This window comes from Hemitrygon akajei, chromosome 9 (assembly GCF_048418815.1).
Source record: "Hemitrygon akajei chromosome 9, sHemAka1.3, whole genome shotgun sequence".
Lineage (NCBI taxonomy): Eukaryota > Metazoa > Chordata > Chondrichthyes > Myliobatiformes > Dasyatidae > Hemitrygon > Hemitrygon akajei.
In genome coordinates, this window is record NC_133132.1 from 26942409 (window position 1) to 26961958 (window position 19550).

At 44.0% G+C, this 19550-nt stretch overlaps 1 protein-coding gene across 1 annotated transcript in view; it reads left to right on the forward strand.

Annotated features, from left to right (window-relative positions):
• Positions 1 to 290: 290 nt before the first annotated feature.
• The window catches only part of rab35b (RAB35, member RAS oncogene family b), an 88546-nt gene continuing 69286 nt past the window's right edge, over positions 291 to 19550 (forward strand). The window contains exon 1 of the mRNA XM_073055684.1: positions 291 to 480. Within this exon, the coding sequence (XP_072911785.1) occupies positions 429 to 480 (52 nt within the window). The 5' untranslated portion in view covers positions 291 to 428. The remainder of the gene's footprint in view (positions 481 to 19550) is intronic.

Below are 19550 nucleotides of genomic sequence, written 5' to 3' on the forward strand. Positions count from 1 at the left end.
ATGGACTGGATGGGACATTTCCACCACGTCGGCAGCTTACCACAAAACTTTAAAACTATTCTGATCGAACCCAGGCAAACACACAGCAGAGTGCTTCCGGAGCACTGGTGGCCCGGGAGCCGAACCAACCTCACGGAAATAACCGAGTTTAAGGAGCATGGAGAAGCACTTCCGGAAATATCCGAACGCTGGAGCGAGGAACCGAATATTATCGAAGGTGGCCGAAGCGAAGGAGCGCGCGGAAGCAGCCTCTACCGTTTCCGGAAGCGGCTGAATTCGCAGGGAGACGCCGCTGGGAGCCGAGCGTTTCCGGAAATAGCCGATCGGAGCGGGAGCCGGAGAGCCGAAGCCGCCCAGCTCAAAAGACTCGAAGGAAGCGGCGCCGTCACCGAGACACTGAGCTGAGCTGTTCGCTCTGCGCCGCGAACATGGCCAGGGATTACGACCACCTCTTCAAGCTTCTCATCATCGGAGACAGCGGTAAGCAGCAGCTGGGGAAACGGAGTGGCGGAACCGGGGCGGCGGCAGGAAACAGGTTAAGTGGAAGGCCTGACGCTGTTGGCGGAATAGGCCGGGTAATGGAAGCCCAAGGCAGAGTGAGGGAGGGCGGACAGGCCGCAGTCGCCGGAGGCATCACTCTCTCTTGTCAGATGATGCCTTTCCGGGAGCGGGCGCGGAGGCTAAACGGCAGACACAAATCCATTCCGGAAGGGTGCAGGGACAGGAGGCTTGGTGAGAGGGTCCGGGATACGATAGGCTTTCAGAGAGTGAGGGAGGAAGTGTCAGGGACGGGGAGGACTCTCGGTCATGAGGGAGGGTGGGACCAGGACGGAGCAGACTCAGGGAGTGAGTGAGGGGGAGAGAATCGGGGATAAGGCAGTCTCTGGGAGTGAGAGAGGAAGGGTCCGGGACTGGGCAGACTCTCAATAGTGAATGAGCGAGCGAGGAAGGGTAGGGTCCGGGACAGAGCAGGCTCAGGGAGTGAGGGTCCAGGACGGGGCAGGCTCTCACTGAGTGAGGGAGAGAGAATCCAGGATAGGGTAGACACTCGGGAAGTGAGAGGGAGGGTCTAGGACAAAGCAGGCTGTCAGATTGAGGGGGGCCGGGGCAGACTCGTTGAGTGAGGGAGTGCAACTGAATGAATGGAAGTCTGGACTCTTGTGATGGTTTGGAAAAAGGGGAATAATTGATTAATTGGAAACAAGAAATTTCACGAGTCTATTACTTGAGAAAGGTTATAATGCTTTCCCGCGTATATGACGAATAAACTCTGGGGCTTCCAGCTGGGTACAGGCGTCGATTGTAACTGACGTTCCCATGACAAACTCTGCCATCTTTAACCGGGATCTTCGCTGATGAAGATGGCAGAGTTTGTCGGGTCGAAAAGTCAGTTATAATCGATACCTGTCCACGCTGGAAGCCCGAGAAGAGTTTATTAGTCTACAGTATGCCCAGACGGTAAACGAATGTCTGAGTAAGTTTTACACTGACATTGAAAGCCGGGAATATCATTGTTTTGAAGAATCTGGGTATAAAAGTCCTCCATCAGCATGTCTGAGAACAAGCTAGTTTTGTGTATTAGGGTGAATGGCAAAGGAGTGTGATAGTAATGAACCTAGCAGAGTGTAATAAACCTCCGTGGTTAGATGTAAAGATGAGTTACTAAATTGGAAATTGATCATTGGTGAGTATAAGTGCCTGCTGATGGTATCATCTCTCACAGTGAGGATGTACATGTAGGAGTTGAGAGTTAAGGGGCAAAAGTTTAGGGGTAACACGAGGGGGAACTTACTTACTCAGAGAGTGGTAGCTGTGTGGAACAAGCTTCCAGTAGAAGTAGTAGAGGCAGGTTCGATTTTGTCACTAAAAAAAATAAAAATTGGATAGGTATATGGACAGGAAAGAAATGGGGGGTTATGGGCTGAGTGCAGGTCAGTGGGACTAGGTGAGAGTAAGCATTCAGCACGGACTAGAAGGGTCGAGGTGGCCTGTTTCCCTGCTGTAATTGTTATATGGTTATATGGGAATGGACTGGTGTCAGTAAAAGTTCCCAGGCATAAATACAGTGGGGAGTGTTCTTGATCATTGGGTCAGTCATGTGCCTGTTTGCCTCAGCAAAAGGACTCTATGTGTGAATTTCTTTCTCAGGACACAGGGACATGACTGGTATTTTGCATGTGTGAATTGGGTGTGTTAAGGGACTGATTGCAAGTGTGGATGGGAACCAAATGGTTGTGTTGTTGAGTGGGAAAGAATCAACCAGGCGTACACACATGTATGTGGAAGGGAGGTGAACCTCGGACCTAAAAGGCTGAAGGAACGATTTGCAGGGTGGCTGAGCTGGAGACGAATGGAGTTTGTGGTGGCAACTTTGTCTCCAGAGCATAACTTTATGGAGCTGCATGGTTCTTGTGGCCATGTTATTTAATTCAACCAGGTAGCTTATGGCTTGAGCAGACCAGCAGGTTCCTCAGAAGTGGCCTTTTAAACATAAATATGCCCAGTCTATTTATCTAATAAATTATAGACCCTAATCACAGATACAGCTCAACCTGCTGACTTCCTCCCTTAGTGTTTTTTTTGTTCCAGATTCTGCAGTTGCTTGTGTCTCTACTGTTTAAGTTAATCCAATTGTTCTGTGTTGATTGGTAAAGTTTTCATTCCAGAATTAACCAAGCTTAAATAATCCAACTTCCAGGGCAGGATTTGAACTTGTGTCCTCAGATCATTAGGCCAAGCCTCTGAATTCATAACCAGTATGACACTGTACTCATTAGAAATTGGACAAGGCATCTGACAAATTATTGGAGATGGGTGTTCTTTTGCTGTTGGTCACTGTAGCACAGGGGCTGAGGGAGGGTAGTCTTGGTAAGAACCTGTAGTGAATGGTATTGGATCATTATGAAACTCTGATTCAGCTTAATGTTGTGCCTTGAGCCTGTGCAAGAAGTATTCATTCTGAACTGCTTGCCCTGAGTTAGGTGTAACTCTATGATGTGGTTTGCGATGGACTAAGGACTTGTACAACTGAGATTCATTGAATTGAAAATACTGCTTGACAATTTGCTGGAATGCAGCAGGCCAGGCAGCATCTATAGGAAGAAGTACAGTCGACGATTTGGGCCAAGGCCCTTGGTCCTGACAAAGCATCTCGGCCCGAAACGTTGACTGTACTTCTTCCTATAGATGCTGCCTGGCCTGCTGAGTTCCACCAGTTTTTTGTGTGTGTTGCTTGAATTTCCAGCATCTGCAGATTTCCTTGTGTTGACAATTTGTTTAGTGATTGACTATTCTGTAATGATGGGTAAGTTATAGAGCTAGTAATCCAAGTTCCAACTGCACCATAAGTATCTGACAGTATTTATTAGCTGAAATGTATGATTCTGTAGTTAAAAGTTGAAATTGTTCACTAATGTTAATTCAACAAGGAAACAATCCATCATTATATGGTTTGGCATTCAGTAACTCCAGTCTCTTACCAATAAATCAGACTTTTTGCCTGTTCTCTCCAAGTCATTCAGTATGTCAAACTGTTACAGAAGGTGGGCCACTACCACTTTAGGGCATTGGATATGAGTAATAGATGCCTTTTCTTCCTGTGAGTTTTCGTTTAAATTCAGAAGTGCACAAGTTTGACTAGTTGTACAGTGCTGACACTTGTAGTACAGTTCAGTAGAATTAGGCTAGTGAGAATGGAGAATTAAAACTTCCCACTTTTGGCATTTAAATTCTGGATGGATAAACATCTGAAAGCACAACTGGAGATTTTCTTTCCAACTGTTGATGTCTTTGTAGGTGCCATTTAGAAATAATTATGTTAGTTACTGGTAATTATTGTCAGTCAGTAATGTTGTTAACAACTTGAGACAAGGTGTGTGTCACAGTAAAAGTGTGTTCTCTCACCTGTCATTTTTTTTGTACATTGTCTAGATACGAAGAATGCTGAAGAATGTCCAGTTAGAATGTAATGAAAATTCTAATGTTGATGCTTCAGATCTACAAAATTGTATTAAGTCAGTAGAAGAAGGGATTCTTGTATTGCAGAAAGTATAGGAGAATTAAAGTGATTAATTGCATTCTCACTTTTGAAGTGTTGATTATGTTAATAAGACTCATTTAATGACATTAAAACTGTGCCTGTTCTATCAATTTCAATTTAAGCCAGACAAACTGTTTAAAAACAACAAAATAGCCATGAAATCATAAAGCAATCGCTGTTACTGGCAAGCTAATAGAATGAAAGGCCATTAAGTCTCCTGGATCATTGGCCATGTTAAGGCAAGTGGCTACTTTGGTCATGATCTTCTTGTTGGCAAGTGAAAGAGAGTAATGAGTAGGACCCTAAGTCTATGAAGAGGTATAGTCTGGTTTAACAAAGGAGCAAACATTTGTAAATATAAATTGTTGTGCTAATGTCAGTAGATGCAAAATTGACTTGGAAGGAATAAGAGGGTGTTAGTCGAAGGTTGTTTTTCAGACTGGAGGCCTGTGGCAATTGGTGTGCTGTAGATATGGTCCCCTGCTGTTGGTCACTTATTAAAAATTTGGGTGGGAATGTAAGTGGCTTGATTAATAAGTTCCACTGAGGTAAGGATTAACACAGGATGTGGGTCAATTGGAAAAGTGGGCAAAGGAATGGCTGATGGAAGTTAACTCAGACAAAGGTGAAGTGATGAATTTTGGGAAGTTAAACCAGAGTAGTAGTTGCTCAGTAATGACTGTGCCCAAAGGTGGAAATGCCTAAGTAACAACTCGAGTAGACAGTGGTGAAGAAGCCATATGGCATGCTTGCCTTCAATGGACAGGGCACTGAACTGGGACATCATGTTTCAACTGTATAGAACATTTAGTGAGACCACACTTGGAATATTGCATGCAGTTCTTGTCACCATTCTATAGGAAGCATGTAATTATTCTAAAGGTGTAGAATAGATTCACAAGATGCTGTCTGGCCTGCTGAGTTCTGCTAGCATTTTGTGTTTTTATCCTTTTACCCTTGCAGTTTCTTAACTCAACCCACAAGGATTCAACATCTTCTGATCCTGTCACATCATCCTCTGCCTACCTTCCTATCCCTCCAAGACAATGTGTAACCTTGGACATTCAGCTCCCAACTACATCTGCCCTTCAGCCACGATTCAGTGATGGCCACAACATCATACCTGGCAATCTGTAATAGTGCAACAAGATCATCCCCCTTGTTCCTTATACTCCATGCACTGAGATACAACACCTTGAGTACTGTATTTTGCTACCCTTTTTCATATTTGTTGTTTGTCAGTCCTGTTGGGTGCAGTCACTCAGCTCTCACCTGTGGCTTCAAGTAGCTGATTGCCTGCAACAGCAGCCAAACACCAGTATTCCGCTTTGACAGGCAGAATAAATCAGATGAGGGTAGCTGGTGGCCTCTTACTCCAGTGAGTTGGAGGCACACCTGTCCCAGCATGCAAAGTCAGCTCCGGTGGACTGGGGGGATGAAATCTACAATGAGATCCAACAGCCAAGAAGGTGGTACTGCAACACTGCAAGGAGAGCAAAGGGCATGACTTCATGTTTATCCTCTGCAACCAGCTTGTGATGCTTGCTACAACCACTGGCCTCGGACTTCTGAGGGCAAGAGAGTGGAACTGCTCTAATGCAACAGCTTTTTCAATTTTAAAAACTTCCCCACACAGGTTTCCTGTCATAATTGGACACGACAGACAACAACCACCACATGTTGGGTTCTACGCTGCCAGCTTCCAGCTGTCTTGTTGTGTGGTTTTGGAATATCACCAGGAGAGCTTTAGTGGGATGTTAGGGTAATGTCTTCCAGTGAGATAGCGGGTCTCTGGTAAGATGGCAGCACACTCAGCCATAGTGGCCTTTCTGGGGCCAACCAAAGGTGCTTTTGACTTTTTTTTTTAAGTCTTTTTTTACAATCACAAGACACAGCGGGACATCAAGAACTTCAGGTTGTTCAGGTCTACTCCATCAGCTAGTTGCTCGATGGTGGGGGAGCTGGAGGATCTGGACTTGGTGCTGACCGTGTTGCTGCCTATTACAGAAAGGCATCAGAGTCAGTGCCCGATGGTAACATTCAGTCTAACAGTGAGTGATTATCTTGGACATTTTTCTTGTGATCACAAGACACTTGGACATTGGTAATGTAGAATACTGCAAGTCTGGTTCACTGGTTTATTGGCACTGTGGGGTAGGTTTATGGCCTCGGTTGCAGCATGGACTAGGCCTCCTGCTGTTGGCTTGCCTGTTCTGCCATCTAGCAGAGGAGACAATGGAGGTATCCATGCTGGATTGGGGGCTGCCCCCCCCCCCCACCCCCCGGTCTGTGCTACTCTCCAGTGTTCGCTTGATGGAAGATGAGGTGGATTGTGTGTGTGCATTCTTCTGTGGACTGCTGAGGACTTGTGCTTGCCAACAATCACCCATGCACCATCAATCTGTAAGACATGTCTCTCAGGGACTTGGGCTATATTCATTTTTTTATGTGACTGTATGATTTCTTCTTTCTCATGTGCTATATCAGCTTTGTGCTGTGTATGACTGTTGGTACTGTGCTTTGTATCTTGGCCCCAGAGGAACACTGCTTCACTTGGCTGTATTCATGTATGGTTGAATGGTAATTAAACTTGAATGGAGGTAAGTTCAAACGAGGTATGTGCTGTCTTGAGGCAAATTAAAATAGATAAATACCCAGGGTCTGACGAGGTGTTTCCTTGGACTTTGTGGGAGGCTAGTGCAGAATTTGCAGGGCCCCTAGTTGAGATATTTAAAATGTCCTCAGCCATGGGTAAGGTGCCAGAGGCTTGGAGGATAGCTTATGTTGTTTGGTTGTTTAAGAAAGGCTGTAAGAGTAAGACAGAAAATTATAGATAGGAATTAAATGGCGAATGAGGTGTGTGCTAGAACAGAGGGATCTGAAATACAGATCCATAATTCTTGAAAGTGGCATCACAAGTAGATAGGGTCATATAGAGAGCTTTTGTCCATTGGCTTTTATAAATAAAATACTGAGCACAGGACACAAAATGCTGGTGGAACGCAGCAGGCCTGGCAGCATCTATAGGATGCTACAGTCGACGTTTCAGGCTGAGACCCTTCGTCAGGACTAACTGAAAGAAGAGATAATAAGAGATTTGAAAGTGGGCGGGGGGAGATCTGAAATGATAGGAGAAGACAGGAGGGTGAGGGATGAAGCTAAGAGCTGGAAAGGTGATTGGCAAAAGGGATACAGAGCTGGAGAAGGGAAAGGATCATGGGATGGGAGACCTAGGGAGAAAGAAAGGGGGAGGGGAGCACCAGAGGGAGATGGAGAGCAGGCAAGGAGTTATTGAGAGACAGACAGAGAGAGAGAAAAGGGGAAAAAATAATAAATAAGGGGTGGGGTAAGAAGGGGAGGAGGGGCATTAACAGAAATTAGAGAAATCAATGTTCATACCATCAGGTTGGAGGCTGACCAGATGGAATATCTTGATAGTAGAGGAGGCCATGGATAGACATATCGGAATGGGACGTGGAATTAAAATGTCCAGACCTAACCAGTTGCCCTCTACCACCACTCTCCTCTGTCTAGCGGAATTAGTCCTTACTCTTAATAATTTCTCCTTTGGCTCCTCCCACTTCCACCTAACTAAAGGTGTAGGCATGGGCACCCGTATGGGTCCCAGCTATGCCTGCCTTTTTGTTGGCTTTGTGGAACAGTCCATATTCCAAGCCTATACGGGTATCCATACCCCACTTTTCCTTCGCTGCATCAATGACTGCATTGGCGCTGCTTCCTGCATGCGTGCTGAGCTCATCGACTTCATTAACTTTGCCTCCAACTTTCACCCTGCCCTCAAATTTACCTGGTCCATTTCCGACACCTCCCTCCCCTTTCGTGATCTTTCTGTCTGTATCTCTGGAGATGTCTTATCTACTGATATCTACTGTAAGCCTATGGACTCTCACAGTTACCTGGACTATTCCTCTTCCCACCCTGTCTCTTGCAAAAATGCCATCCCCTTCTCGCATTCCTACGTCTCTGCCACATCTGCTCTCAGGATGAGGCTTTTCATTCCAGGACGAAGGAGATGTCTTCCTTTTTTAAAGAAAGGGGCTTCCCTTTCTCCATCATCAACTCTGTTCCCAAACGCATCTCTCCCATTTCACGCACATCTGCTCTCACCCCATCCTGCTGCCACCCTAGTAGGGATAGGGTTCCCCTTGTCCTCACCTACCACCCCACCAGCCTCTGGGTCCAACATATAATTCTCCATAACTTCCGCCAACTCCAACTGTATCCCACCACCAAGCACATATTTCCCTCCCCCCTCCCTTCTGCTTTCCGCAGAGATCACTCCCTACATGACTCCCTTGACCATTCATCCCCCCCCATCCCTTCCCACTGATCTCCCGCCCAGCACTTATTCTCGTAAGCGGAACAAGTGCTACACCTGCCCTTACACTTCCTCCCTCACCAGCATTCAGGGCCCCAGACAGTCCTTCCAAGTGAGCCGATACGTCACCTGTGAGTCGGCTGGTGTGATATACTGCGTCTGGTGCTCCCGGTGCAGCCTTCTATATATTGGTGAGACCTGACACAGACTGGGAGACCATTTCGCTGAACACCTACACTCTGTCCGCCAGAGAAAGCAGGATCTCCCGGTGGCCACGCATTTTAATTCCATGTCCCATTCCCATTCTGATACGTCTATCCATGGCCTCCTCAACTGTCAAGATGAAGCCACACTCAGGTTGGAGGAACAACACCTTGTATATTGGCTGGGTAGCCTCCAATCTGATGGCATGAATATTGATTTCTCTAACCTATGTTAATGCCCATCCTCCCTTCTTACATCCCTTATTTATTATTCCTCCCTCCTTTTTTCCTTTTATCTCTCTCTTTTTTCTTCTCTCTCTCTCACACAATCACTCCTTGCCTGCTCTCCATCTCCCTCTGGTGTTCCCCTCCCCCTTTCTTTCTCCCTAGGCCTCTTGTCCCATAATCCTTTCCCTTCTCCAGCTGTGCATTCTTTTTGCCAATCAACTTTCTAGTTCTTAGCTTCACCCCTCCCCTCCTGTCTTCTCCTATCATTTTGGATCTCCCCTCCCCCTCCCACTTTCAAATCTCTTACTATCTCTTCTTTCAGTTAGTCCTGACGAAGGGTCTCGGCCCGATACGTCGACAGTGCTTCTCCCTATAGATGCTGCCTGGCCTGCTTGTTCCACCAGCACTTTGTGTGTGTTGCTTGAATTTCCAGCCTCTGCAGATTTCCTCGTGACTGAGCATAGGAGTTGGGCTGTTATGTTGAAGTTGCGTAGGGTATTAGTGAGGCCTAATTTGTATTATTGTGTGCAGTTCTGGTCACTTATGTACAGGATTGATAAAAGATTGAAAGAGTGCAGAGAAAATTTACAAAGTTGTTGATGGGACTTGAGGACCCGAGTTATAGGGAAAGGTTGAATAGGATAGGTCTTTATTCCCCAGAGCATAGAAGAATGAGGGGAGATTTGAAAGGGGTATGCACAATTTTGAAGGATATAAATAGGGCTATTTCCACTGAAGTAGAACTAGAGGCTGTGGGTTAAGGATGAAAGGTGAAAAGTTTAAAGGGAACATGAGAGGAAACTCCTTCACTCAGGGTGGTGAGTGTGGAACGAGCTGCCTGTGGAAGTGGTGGATGTGAGAAGTTTGGACAAGTACATGGATGAGAGAGATATGGAGGGCTATGGTCCACATGCGGTTCAATGGGACTAGGCAGAATAATTTGGCATGGACTAGATGGGCTGAATGGCCTGTTTCTGTGCTGTAGCGTTCTATGATTATGATTTGGGGGTAAAAAATCACAGCCTTCAGTTGAACAATAAAGTTGTGTCAAAAGAGAAATTGATGAAAACAGAGTATGATGTCATTTAAAGTATAACAAGCAGGGTGGTGCTGCTTACAAGTAATCTGCTAATTCCCAGTGAAAGCGTTGGGAAAGACCCAAGTTGGTTACCATGATGCTCACTTCCTGGTCTTAGAAACATGTTACATTTGGAGAGCTGGTAACTATTAGAGACTAATCCTTGAATAATACTTAGTGATACAAGGCACTGATGATGGCTGAGTAACCAAGCAGTAGCTACAAGTAAGATCAACAAAAATATGGTTTAGTTTGTAGGAAAGAAGCCATAAAAGTAGGTAATTCTTCTTGCAATTAATGATCTGCCACCAGAACCCAGCGGGTCAAGCAGCATCAATAGGATGGAATGCACTGATGATATTTTGGTCAAAACCCTACATCAGGAAATTTCTTTCTCTCATCCCAAACAATCTATTTATTTAAGATACAGCACAGAGCAGGCCCTTCCAGTCCAGTGAGCTGCACTGCCCAGCATTCCACCTGTTTAACCTTGGCTTAATCACAGGACAATTTACAATGACCAGTTAATCTACTAACCAGGATGTCCTGGTATTGTGGGAGGAAACCAGAGCACCTGGAGGAAATCCACATGCTCACAGGAAGGATGTGCAAACACCTTACAGAGGACACTGGAATTGATCTCTGAACACCAAAGCCCCGAGCTGTGTTAGCATTCACTAACTACCTTGCTACCATTTAATGGTTCTGTGGCTAGGCTGTTAACCCAGAGCACAGGTTCCCATAGTACTACTTGGCTGTGGATTTTGTGATATTCCCCCCTCCCCCCCACACCCCTCCTTATCAATACATAGATAAAAGAGCTAAGTTCATGGGGTGAAAATGATTACTCATGATATGAAGTGTCATTTGGCTGAGTGTAGTATAAAATAAACAAAGATCAGTCTTCATTGGGCTGGAATCACATCTAGCAAAAAGAGTGAAGGTGATGGTAGTTATTGCAAATTGACTACCACTGTCCCAGGATGTCTGTGCTGATATTGGAAGCACGACTAACACTGGAAAATCTGCAGATGCTAGAGATCCAGAGCAACACACACAAAGTGCTGGGGGAACTCAGCAGGCCAGATAGTATCTATGGAAAAGAGTAAACAATTGACGTTTCGGCCCAAGACCGCTTCATCGGGGCTGGAAAGGAAGGGGAGAAGTCAGAGTAAAAAGGGTGGGGAGAATTGGAGGAAGAAGTGCCAGGTGAAACCGGCGGTAGGGGTGAAGGGAAGAGCTGGGAAACTGAGAGGTAAGAGAGATAAAGGGTTGGAGGAGGGGGAATATGATGGGAGAGGACAGAAGACCATGAAGGAAAGGGAAGGGGAAGGAGCACCAGAGGAAAGTGAGGGGCAGGTAAGGTGATGAGGTGAGAGAGGGGAATGGTGAAAGGTGACGGGGGGTGGGGGGTTGATGCAATTACCGGAAGTTTAGGAAATTAATGTTTATGTCGTCTGGTTGGAGGCTTCCCAGATGGAATATAAGGTGTTCACTCTTACAACCTGAGTGTGGCCTTGTAACTGTAGAAGAGGGCCTGGATTGGCGTGTTGGAACGGGAAGTGGAGTTGAAATGGGTGACTACAGGAGATCTTGCTTTTACTGGCAATCGGAGCATATGTGCTCGGCAAAGTGGTCTCCTAATCTTTGTCGGGTTTTGCCGATATACAGGAGGCCACACCAGGAGAACCGGATACAGCAGATAAGGTTAACAGGCTCGCAGGTGAAGTGTTGCGTCACCTGGAACCCAACAGACTAGCAAGTGAAGTGTCACCTTACCTTCTAACTGTGGAATGAAAAGGGGACTAAAATTTCAGGTTCAGTGGAACGCTTGTGAATGGGAATGAGAGCTGGCATTTGACAGCAGGAGCAAAGTGTGGCACCAAGAATCAACAGTTGTTGCATTTGGAGCAGGATCTGAGCAAGAATAGAAACCGAGAAAACCTACAGCACAATCCTTATCCGCGATTCCGCATGCGCAAATTCAACCAAATTCAATCACGAAAACCCGGAAGTGCTCTTCCAGCACTTGTTGTTCTAGCATGTACAGACTTTTTTTCTTGTCATTATTCCCTAAACAATGCAGTATAACAACCATTTTACATAGCATTTACATTGTATTAGGTATTATAAGTAATCTAGGCATGATTTAAAGTATACGGGAGGATTGCGTGGGTTATCGTGCATCGGAATCGAAAAAAATTGGAAGTTCTCTTACTAAGTAAGTTGGAACAGGTACATCCGGTATTATTTAGCGTCAGTTAGTCAAACGTTTGTCTTAGTATATAGTATATATTTTACCTTTCTATGCATATAAAACACTTAAGAACGTATGTTTCAGCACCGGGCTCGGGAACGGAAGTTCTCTGGACAGATCGCTCCCTAGTGCACTCTCCACCGTGCCGGGTTGATGTGGTGGATCAAAAACCCAAAACCTAATAATTAAACCACTGAGTTGCTTAGTAATAATTGTAGCTTTCATCAGGGCAGAGCCTTTCTCACTTTATCCTTTAAAATTGTTCCGATCGTTGACCATCTGTAACCAACGCTTTTCTAATGACCGATGGCGTTCCACCTCTTTCCGATCACTTTATTATTTCCACTTTATTTTCAATCGTGATCTTGATTATTTTTGTGAACAGAAACACTGTGCATTCAGAGCTCTGGCGCTGGGTCCTAAGGTCCACTGAATTGAGACAGGTTGAATAAGCATCTGCAAATTTTGGTATCTGCGAGGGGTCCCGGAACCAATCCCCCACGGATAAGGAGGGCCGACTGTAGTTGTGTCGAACATGTCCCTACCTTAGAAATTACTAGGGTTACCCATAGCCCTTTATTTTTGTAAGCTCCATGTACCTATCCAAAAGTCTCTTAAAATCGTATCCGCCTCCAGCATCGTTGCCGGCAGCCCATTCCACACACTCACCATTCTCTGAGTAAAAAAGCTTACCTCTGACATCTCCTCTGTACCTACTCCCCAGCACCTTAAACCTGTGCCCTCTTGTGGCAACCATTTCAGCCCTGGGAAAAAGCCTCTGACCATTCACACAATATGAAAGAGTGGAGCAATTGAGATGGTGTCTAGGAGAAAGCAAAATTTTAGCTAGTAAGGCACAAGAGAGCAAATAACTGACCTGTCAGCTGAAAACCAGTTAAATTTAACTTTTCTGATCTGGAATTGATCTTTCTGTCATGGGAGAAACAAGACTATCTGCACTACCTGCCTCTCAGGATTTTATATGCTTTTATCAGCTTACCCATCAGCCTCTTACACTCCAGTGAAAGCAAGCCAAGTTGGTCCAACCTATCCTTGTAACTAATGCTCTCCAACTCAGGCAAGATTCTGGTAAATACTTTGTGCACCCTGTCCAAAGCCATCACATACTTCTATAGTGCGGGGTTCCCAATCTTTTTTTTATGTTGTGGACCAGTACCATTAAGCAAGGTGTCCATGGACCCCAGGTTGGGAGCTCCTGCTATAGTGTGACAACCAGAACTGCACACAATACTTCAAATTGGCCTAACCAAAGTGTTTTTTTTTATAGCTGCTACACGGCTTTCCAGTTTGTACTCTGCCCCATAATTGAACAACCTGCTGACATTGGCTAATGAATCATTCAGCATTCAATGCAAAATCGAACCGTTAGATCCTGATGCTTTTGTGATCTTCAGAAGTCAGGCATGAAGCATAAAACTTGTTGCTTACAATTGTTTTACTAAATGTTAAAAAAACTAAAAACTAAAAACAACAAAGGAAAAAGCAGTTGTGGTCATCTTGTACTCAGACTAGAGATAACTAAACCCAATGATAACAGTTAACCTATAAAATAGCCAGATTCAAGTGGTGTAACATCTGCTACAGAAAACTAAGAAACTTCTAGAAAAATACAGAAGTAACTACTGTAATTGCTGGAAAATTCACTAAATTGCATGCATACTGTATAAAAGATTATATAAAAATGCAAGCTATAAGAAAAATTACAATTCTACACCCTAATCCAATGATGGTATGGGGATGGGTGGCAGGGTGGAGAAACAACTCTATTAGAGGAGGAGTAAGGTACACCCCCCCCCCCCCCCCCCACCCAGATCAGGATGGAAGCAGGTGGTGGATATCACATCCTGGTTATCACTGATGCCAGGCAGAGAACCTCTGAAGAGTATTGAGGTCACCTACCTTAAAGTCATAGGAAGTCATTCCTGCCTGTGGTCATCAAACTTTACAACTCTTCCCTGAGCCACCCTGACACCCTGAGCCAATAGGCTGGTCCTGGACTTATTTCCACTTGGCATGATTAACTTATTATTATTTAATTATTTATGGTTTTATATTGCTATATTTCTACACCATTCTTGGTTGGTGCGGCTGTAACGAAACCCAATTCCCCTCGGGATCAATAAAGTATGTCTGTCTGTAGTAGAAGGCAATGGCAAATCAGTCCTGTAGAAAAAATTGCCAGTGGTCATGAGACCATGATTGCCTACATCTTATCACACAGCACATGATGATGAATCCAATGTTCTCTGTGAGTGTTAAAATGAGGTTCACTTGCTCTATTTCTTGAATATCTAGAAAAAAATTTTAAGTAGTCAATACAACAAATATGATCAAGACATAATCTACTGCATCCAAGCAGCCCATTCCAACTAGTCTTTGTTATCGTTTTTGCTCTTCCTGGCACCCTTTCTCATGCTGTCAGCATATTCTTCTATTCTTCCCTATTTCACTCTCGGTCAATGTTGTGCTTGCACTGAGTAAAAGTGTTTTTCCAGAGACCATTATTAGAATTTTCAGTATCTGCCTTATATTTATGATGTCTGTTTTTAAAATGTAAACACGCTCAGCCTCTGAACATTGCATGCTAGCAAGAAATCTACCCATTGTCTGGCCATGTTTGCTATTTGAGTCTCTTAGCAGCAGAATAGATAAAGTGAGAAAGATTTATGTACAGTAGGGAATTTTTTGGATCACTTTTTAAAGGATTTGGACTTGATTGAAAAGACCCATTTGTCCTTCTCTGATTACCCTTAAGAAACTGGAGGGGAGTTACACTGAACTGCTGTTGATCCCGTGGTGAAGGCAGCCCACGTCCTTTAGGGAATGCTGTTTGACTATGTAGATCTAGAATGGTGATACATTTCCCAAATCTGTATGGTATACGGCTTAAGAGGACCTTGCACGTTCCCATGCACCTGCTTTTTGGGTGCTTCCAGCTTGGGTTGTGCTATCGAAGACACAGCTACTGTGTATATTGTTGGTGGTATGTTCAGCAGCCACCATGCTGGGTCTGCAGGAAGTCATTGATTGGGGTGCTGGTCAGTTGGACAACTGTCCTGTGTATTGTTGAGTTTGTGTGCTGTTTGGCAAATGGAGAATGTTCCATCACCTTACTGAAGTGCATTACAGATAGTGGAAAGTCTTTGAGTAGGAGGGAGAGTCAGTAGAGTGAGTAATGTCAAGATATCCTGCTCTTGACCACAATGAGTATGGTGCTGCTAAGATTCTATTCTGTAGTGATCCCCGGTTGAGAAAGTATGATCATGACTAGTCCATAACAAGCACATAATCTACAGCACCATTCAATAAGCCCATGAGTAGTTCCATACTTCAACCACATTCCTGTGCTGTTGGTCCATAAAGCTCTATCGTTTATAGATTTCAGTATATTCATTGAGTATACACTGCCCTCTGGGTTAGTGAGTAAATACATATCTCTTCATCTGCCACTTTAAGGTAATGACAATAGACTCATGATATAAACATGGGGTTAAACAATGTAGCCCAAGTAAACAGCTTCTTGGCAATCCCTGATGCCTCATATACCAAATGCTGGAGGAACTCAGCAGGTCAGGCAGCATTCGTGAAATAAACAAACAGTTGATATTTCAGGCCGAAACACTTCTTCAGGACTGGAAAGGAAGGGGGAAAACACCAGAATAAAAATTTAAGGGAGGGCAAGAAGGATAGCTAGAACGTGATAGCTGGGTAGATGGGAAAAGTAAAGGGCTGGAGAGGAGTTTTTATTATCATAATTTCTCCTGCCTCTTTCTCAAAGGGACTCACATTTATCTTTGCTACTATTATTGCCTATCAAACTAATAGAAGCTATTTATTTTCTAACTTGCTTTCATATTCTAAATTCTCCCTCTTAGTTTTCCAACATCACTGGTATTTATTAAACCTCAAATTTAAGGCATGCTGATTTTCTTGGGAATGTTGTCAGCTTTTGATTTAATGTTATCCTTAAATGCTGTGGCTAACTAGAGCTTTTCCTGATGAATTTTTATTTCTCAATGGAATGTACATTTATTGGAAGTATTTTAAATATTTTCATTGTTTATCTATTGTCAAACGAACACTGTTAACATACTTGTAAATAATAAATAGTTGGTTGAATATGAGAACAGTACATTATTATGACTGAGGTATTTTGGAGAAGAGGAGTATTACTTAAATTACTGAAGATATTGGGAAGCTCAGACACAAGCAGACTGTGCTCCTGAGTAACCTTTCCCTCCTGCTTAAATACTGTGGGAATATCTGTAAGGAAGGGTATGGTACTTGCTGTAGTATTTATACATTGCTATATGGAAGATTTTTCTTGTGGTTTGGAACAAGCAACCTTTCAACCAAAAAGTTGATTGAATACGTTACGTCAGGCTCCTGTACATTGATCACAACTCAGCATTCAACGCAATCGTATCCTCACTTTTAGTCAACAAGCTCCAAAACCTGGGCCTCTGTACCTCCTTCTGGAGCTGGATCCTTGACTTCCTCACCAGAGACCATAGTCTGTGTGGATCAAAAATTACATCTTCTCCTTGCTGACAGTCAACTCTGGCACACTTCAAGGATGCATGCTTAGCCCACTGTTATACACTCTGCACACCAGGGGTTCCCAACCTGCAGTCCACAGACCACTCGGTTAATGGTAGGGGTCCGTGACTCATAAAGGTTGGGAATCCCTGTCCTGCACAGCTCAAATGCCATCAATAAATTTGCCAACAACACAACTATTGTTTACAGAATTTCAGATGGTGATGAGAGGCATACAGGAGCGAGATAGATAAGTGATGTCGCAACAACAACTTTGTACTCCACATCAGTAAGACCAAGGAACTGATTATGGTCTTCAGGAAGGGGAAGTTGGGAACACACACCAATCCTCATCGAGGGATCAACAGTGGAAAGGATGAACAGTTTCAAATTTCTGGGTGTCAACATCTTGAAGATCTATCCTGGGCCCAACATATTGATGTAATTACAAAGAAGGCATGATGGCGGCTATATTTCATTAGGAATTTGAGGAGAATTGGTATGTCACCAAAGAAACTCAAATTTCTACAAAAGTATTGAGGGCATTCTAACTGGTTGCATTGCCGTTTGGTATGGAGGGACCTCTGCACAGGATCAGAAAAAACTGCAGAAAGTTCTAAACTCAGTCAGTTCCATCATGGGCACGTCTTCCTGGTGTTGAGGACATCTTCAAAAGGCGATGACTCAAAAAGTCAGCATCCATTGTTAAAGACTCCCATTGCCCAGGACATGCCCGATTCTCATTGCTGCTGTTATGGAGGAGATGCAGGGGCCTAAAGACACCCACTCAACGTCACAGGGACAGCTTCCCCTTCACCATCAGATTTCTGACTGGACAATGAACCCATGAACCATGACCTTACTACTTTTTTCCCTTTTTGCTCTTTGCTCTACTTATTGTAATTTATAGTTTTTATTATTATGTATTAGAATGTACCACTGCTGCAAAACAACAGAATTTGCTGCATATGACAGTGATATTAAACCTGATTCTGAAGTCTTCAGAGTTAGAAGCTAGAGGAAAAACCTAATTTAAGATTCAATGTTTATAAGCAAATTAGTAATACATTTCTGACTAGACATAAGTCTGTTTTAAAAAATACATATATTGAAACCAAAGATGTTTGGGTGGCTTCTGCATCAAATTTAATATCCCTAAAGCTTTATCAGCATGTTGAGCTATCGGCTGGTATTCATTATATTGTGAGCATGCTTAAATGTGCTGAATATTAAGTAACCTGTCTCTTTAATGCACACAAGCTGATAATACACAGTTGAACACAAGTCACATCAGCAATTAAGATCATAGCAGCAGAGACTACATTTCAGAGTATTTCATTGGAGCTTACATTGTTCAAGATGACTGCTTGGCATGTTTAACTAAAAGAAAGTTTGCACTTATCACACTCGGCAAGGCCTCCTTTCTCAGTGCAGCAGGATCTGTGAGTTATTCAGTGAAATCGTTATTGCTGTCTCCATTGTAAGAGTAGGCCATTTTGCCTCTAGGCTTTCTACCATTCTGTGAGATCGTGGCATAGAACATAGAAATCTACAGCGCATTACAAGCCCTTCAGCCCACAATGTTGTGCTAAACATGTAATCTACTGTAGAAGCTGCCTAGAATTACCCTCCGCACACCCTCTATTTTTCTAAGCTCCATGTAAGCATCTCCTAAAAGACCCTATTGTATCAGCCTCCACCACAGTTGCCGGCGGTGCACTCCATGCACCCACCACTCTCTGTGTGGAAAAACTTGCCTCTGATATCCCCCTTGCACCTACTTCCACACATCTTAAAGCTATGCCCCCTCATGTTAGCCATTTCAGCCCTGGGGAAAAAAGCCTTTAGCTATTCACATGATCAATGCCTGTCATCATCTTGTATGTCTCTATCAGGTCACCGCTCATTCTCTGTCACTCCAAGGAGAAAAGGCCAAGTTCACTCAACCTATTCTTATAAGGCACGCTTTCCAATCCAAGCAACATCGTTGTAAATCTCCTCTGTACTCTCTCTATAGTATCTACATCCTTCCTGTAGTGAGTTGACCAGAACTGAACACAGTACTCCAAGTGGGGTCTGACTGAGGTCTTTTATAGTTGTAACAATACCTCATGGCTCTTGAACTCAGTCCCATGGTTTGATGAATGCCAACACACCATCCACCTTCTTAACAGCACCCTCAACTTGCACAGCAACTTTGAATGTCCTTTGAACACAGACCCCAAGACCTTTCTGGTCCTCCACACTGTCAAGAGTCTTACCATTAATATTGTATTCTGTTTTCAAATTCAAGCTACCAAAATGAACCACTCCACTTGTCTGTGTTGAACTCCATCTTCCACTTCTCAGCCCAGTTTTTCACCTTATTGTGTCCCACTGACACCCTGACACCCCTCCAGACTGACCACATTGTCAACAAACTTACCAACCCACCCTTCAACTTCTTTATCCCGGTAACTTGTAAAAATCACAGAGGCGGGGTCCCAGAAGAGATCCCTGCAGAATACCATTGGTCACCAACCTCCATGTAGAATACAAGCCATCTGCAACCACCCTTTTCCTTCTGTGGGAAAGCCAATTCTGGATCCACAAAGCAAGGTGTCCTTAGATCCCATGTCTCCTTGCTTTCTGAATGAGCCTTGCATGGGGAACCTGATTTCATATTGTCTACTGTGCATTGTATCCATAGTGATCCTTAGTTCCAACTTTTTCACAAGTAGAAACATCCTTTTCTCATTCACTGTGTTAAGGTCCCTCAGAATCTTGCATGTTTCAATCAAACCTTCTCTTAATCCTTCTAAATTTCAGTGGGTACAGCCTAGCCTATTCACACTTTCCTCATAAAG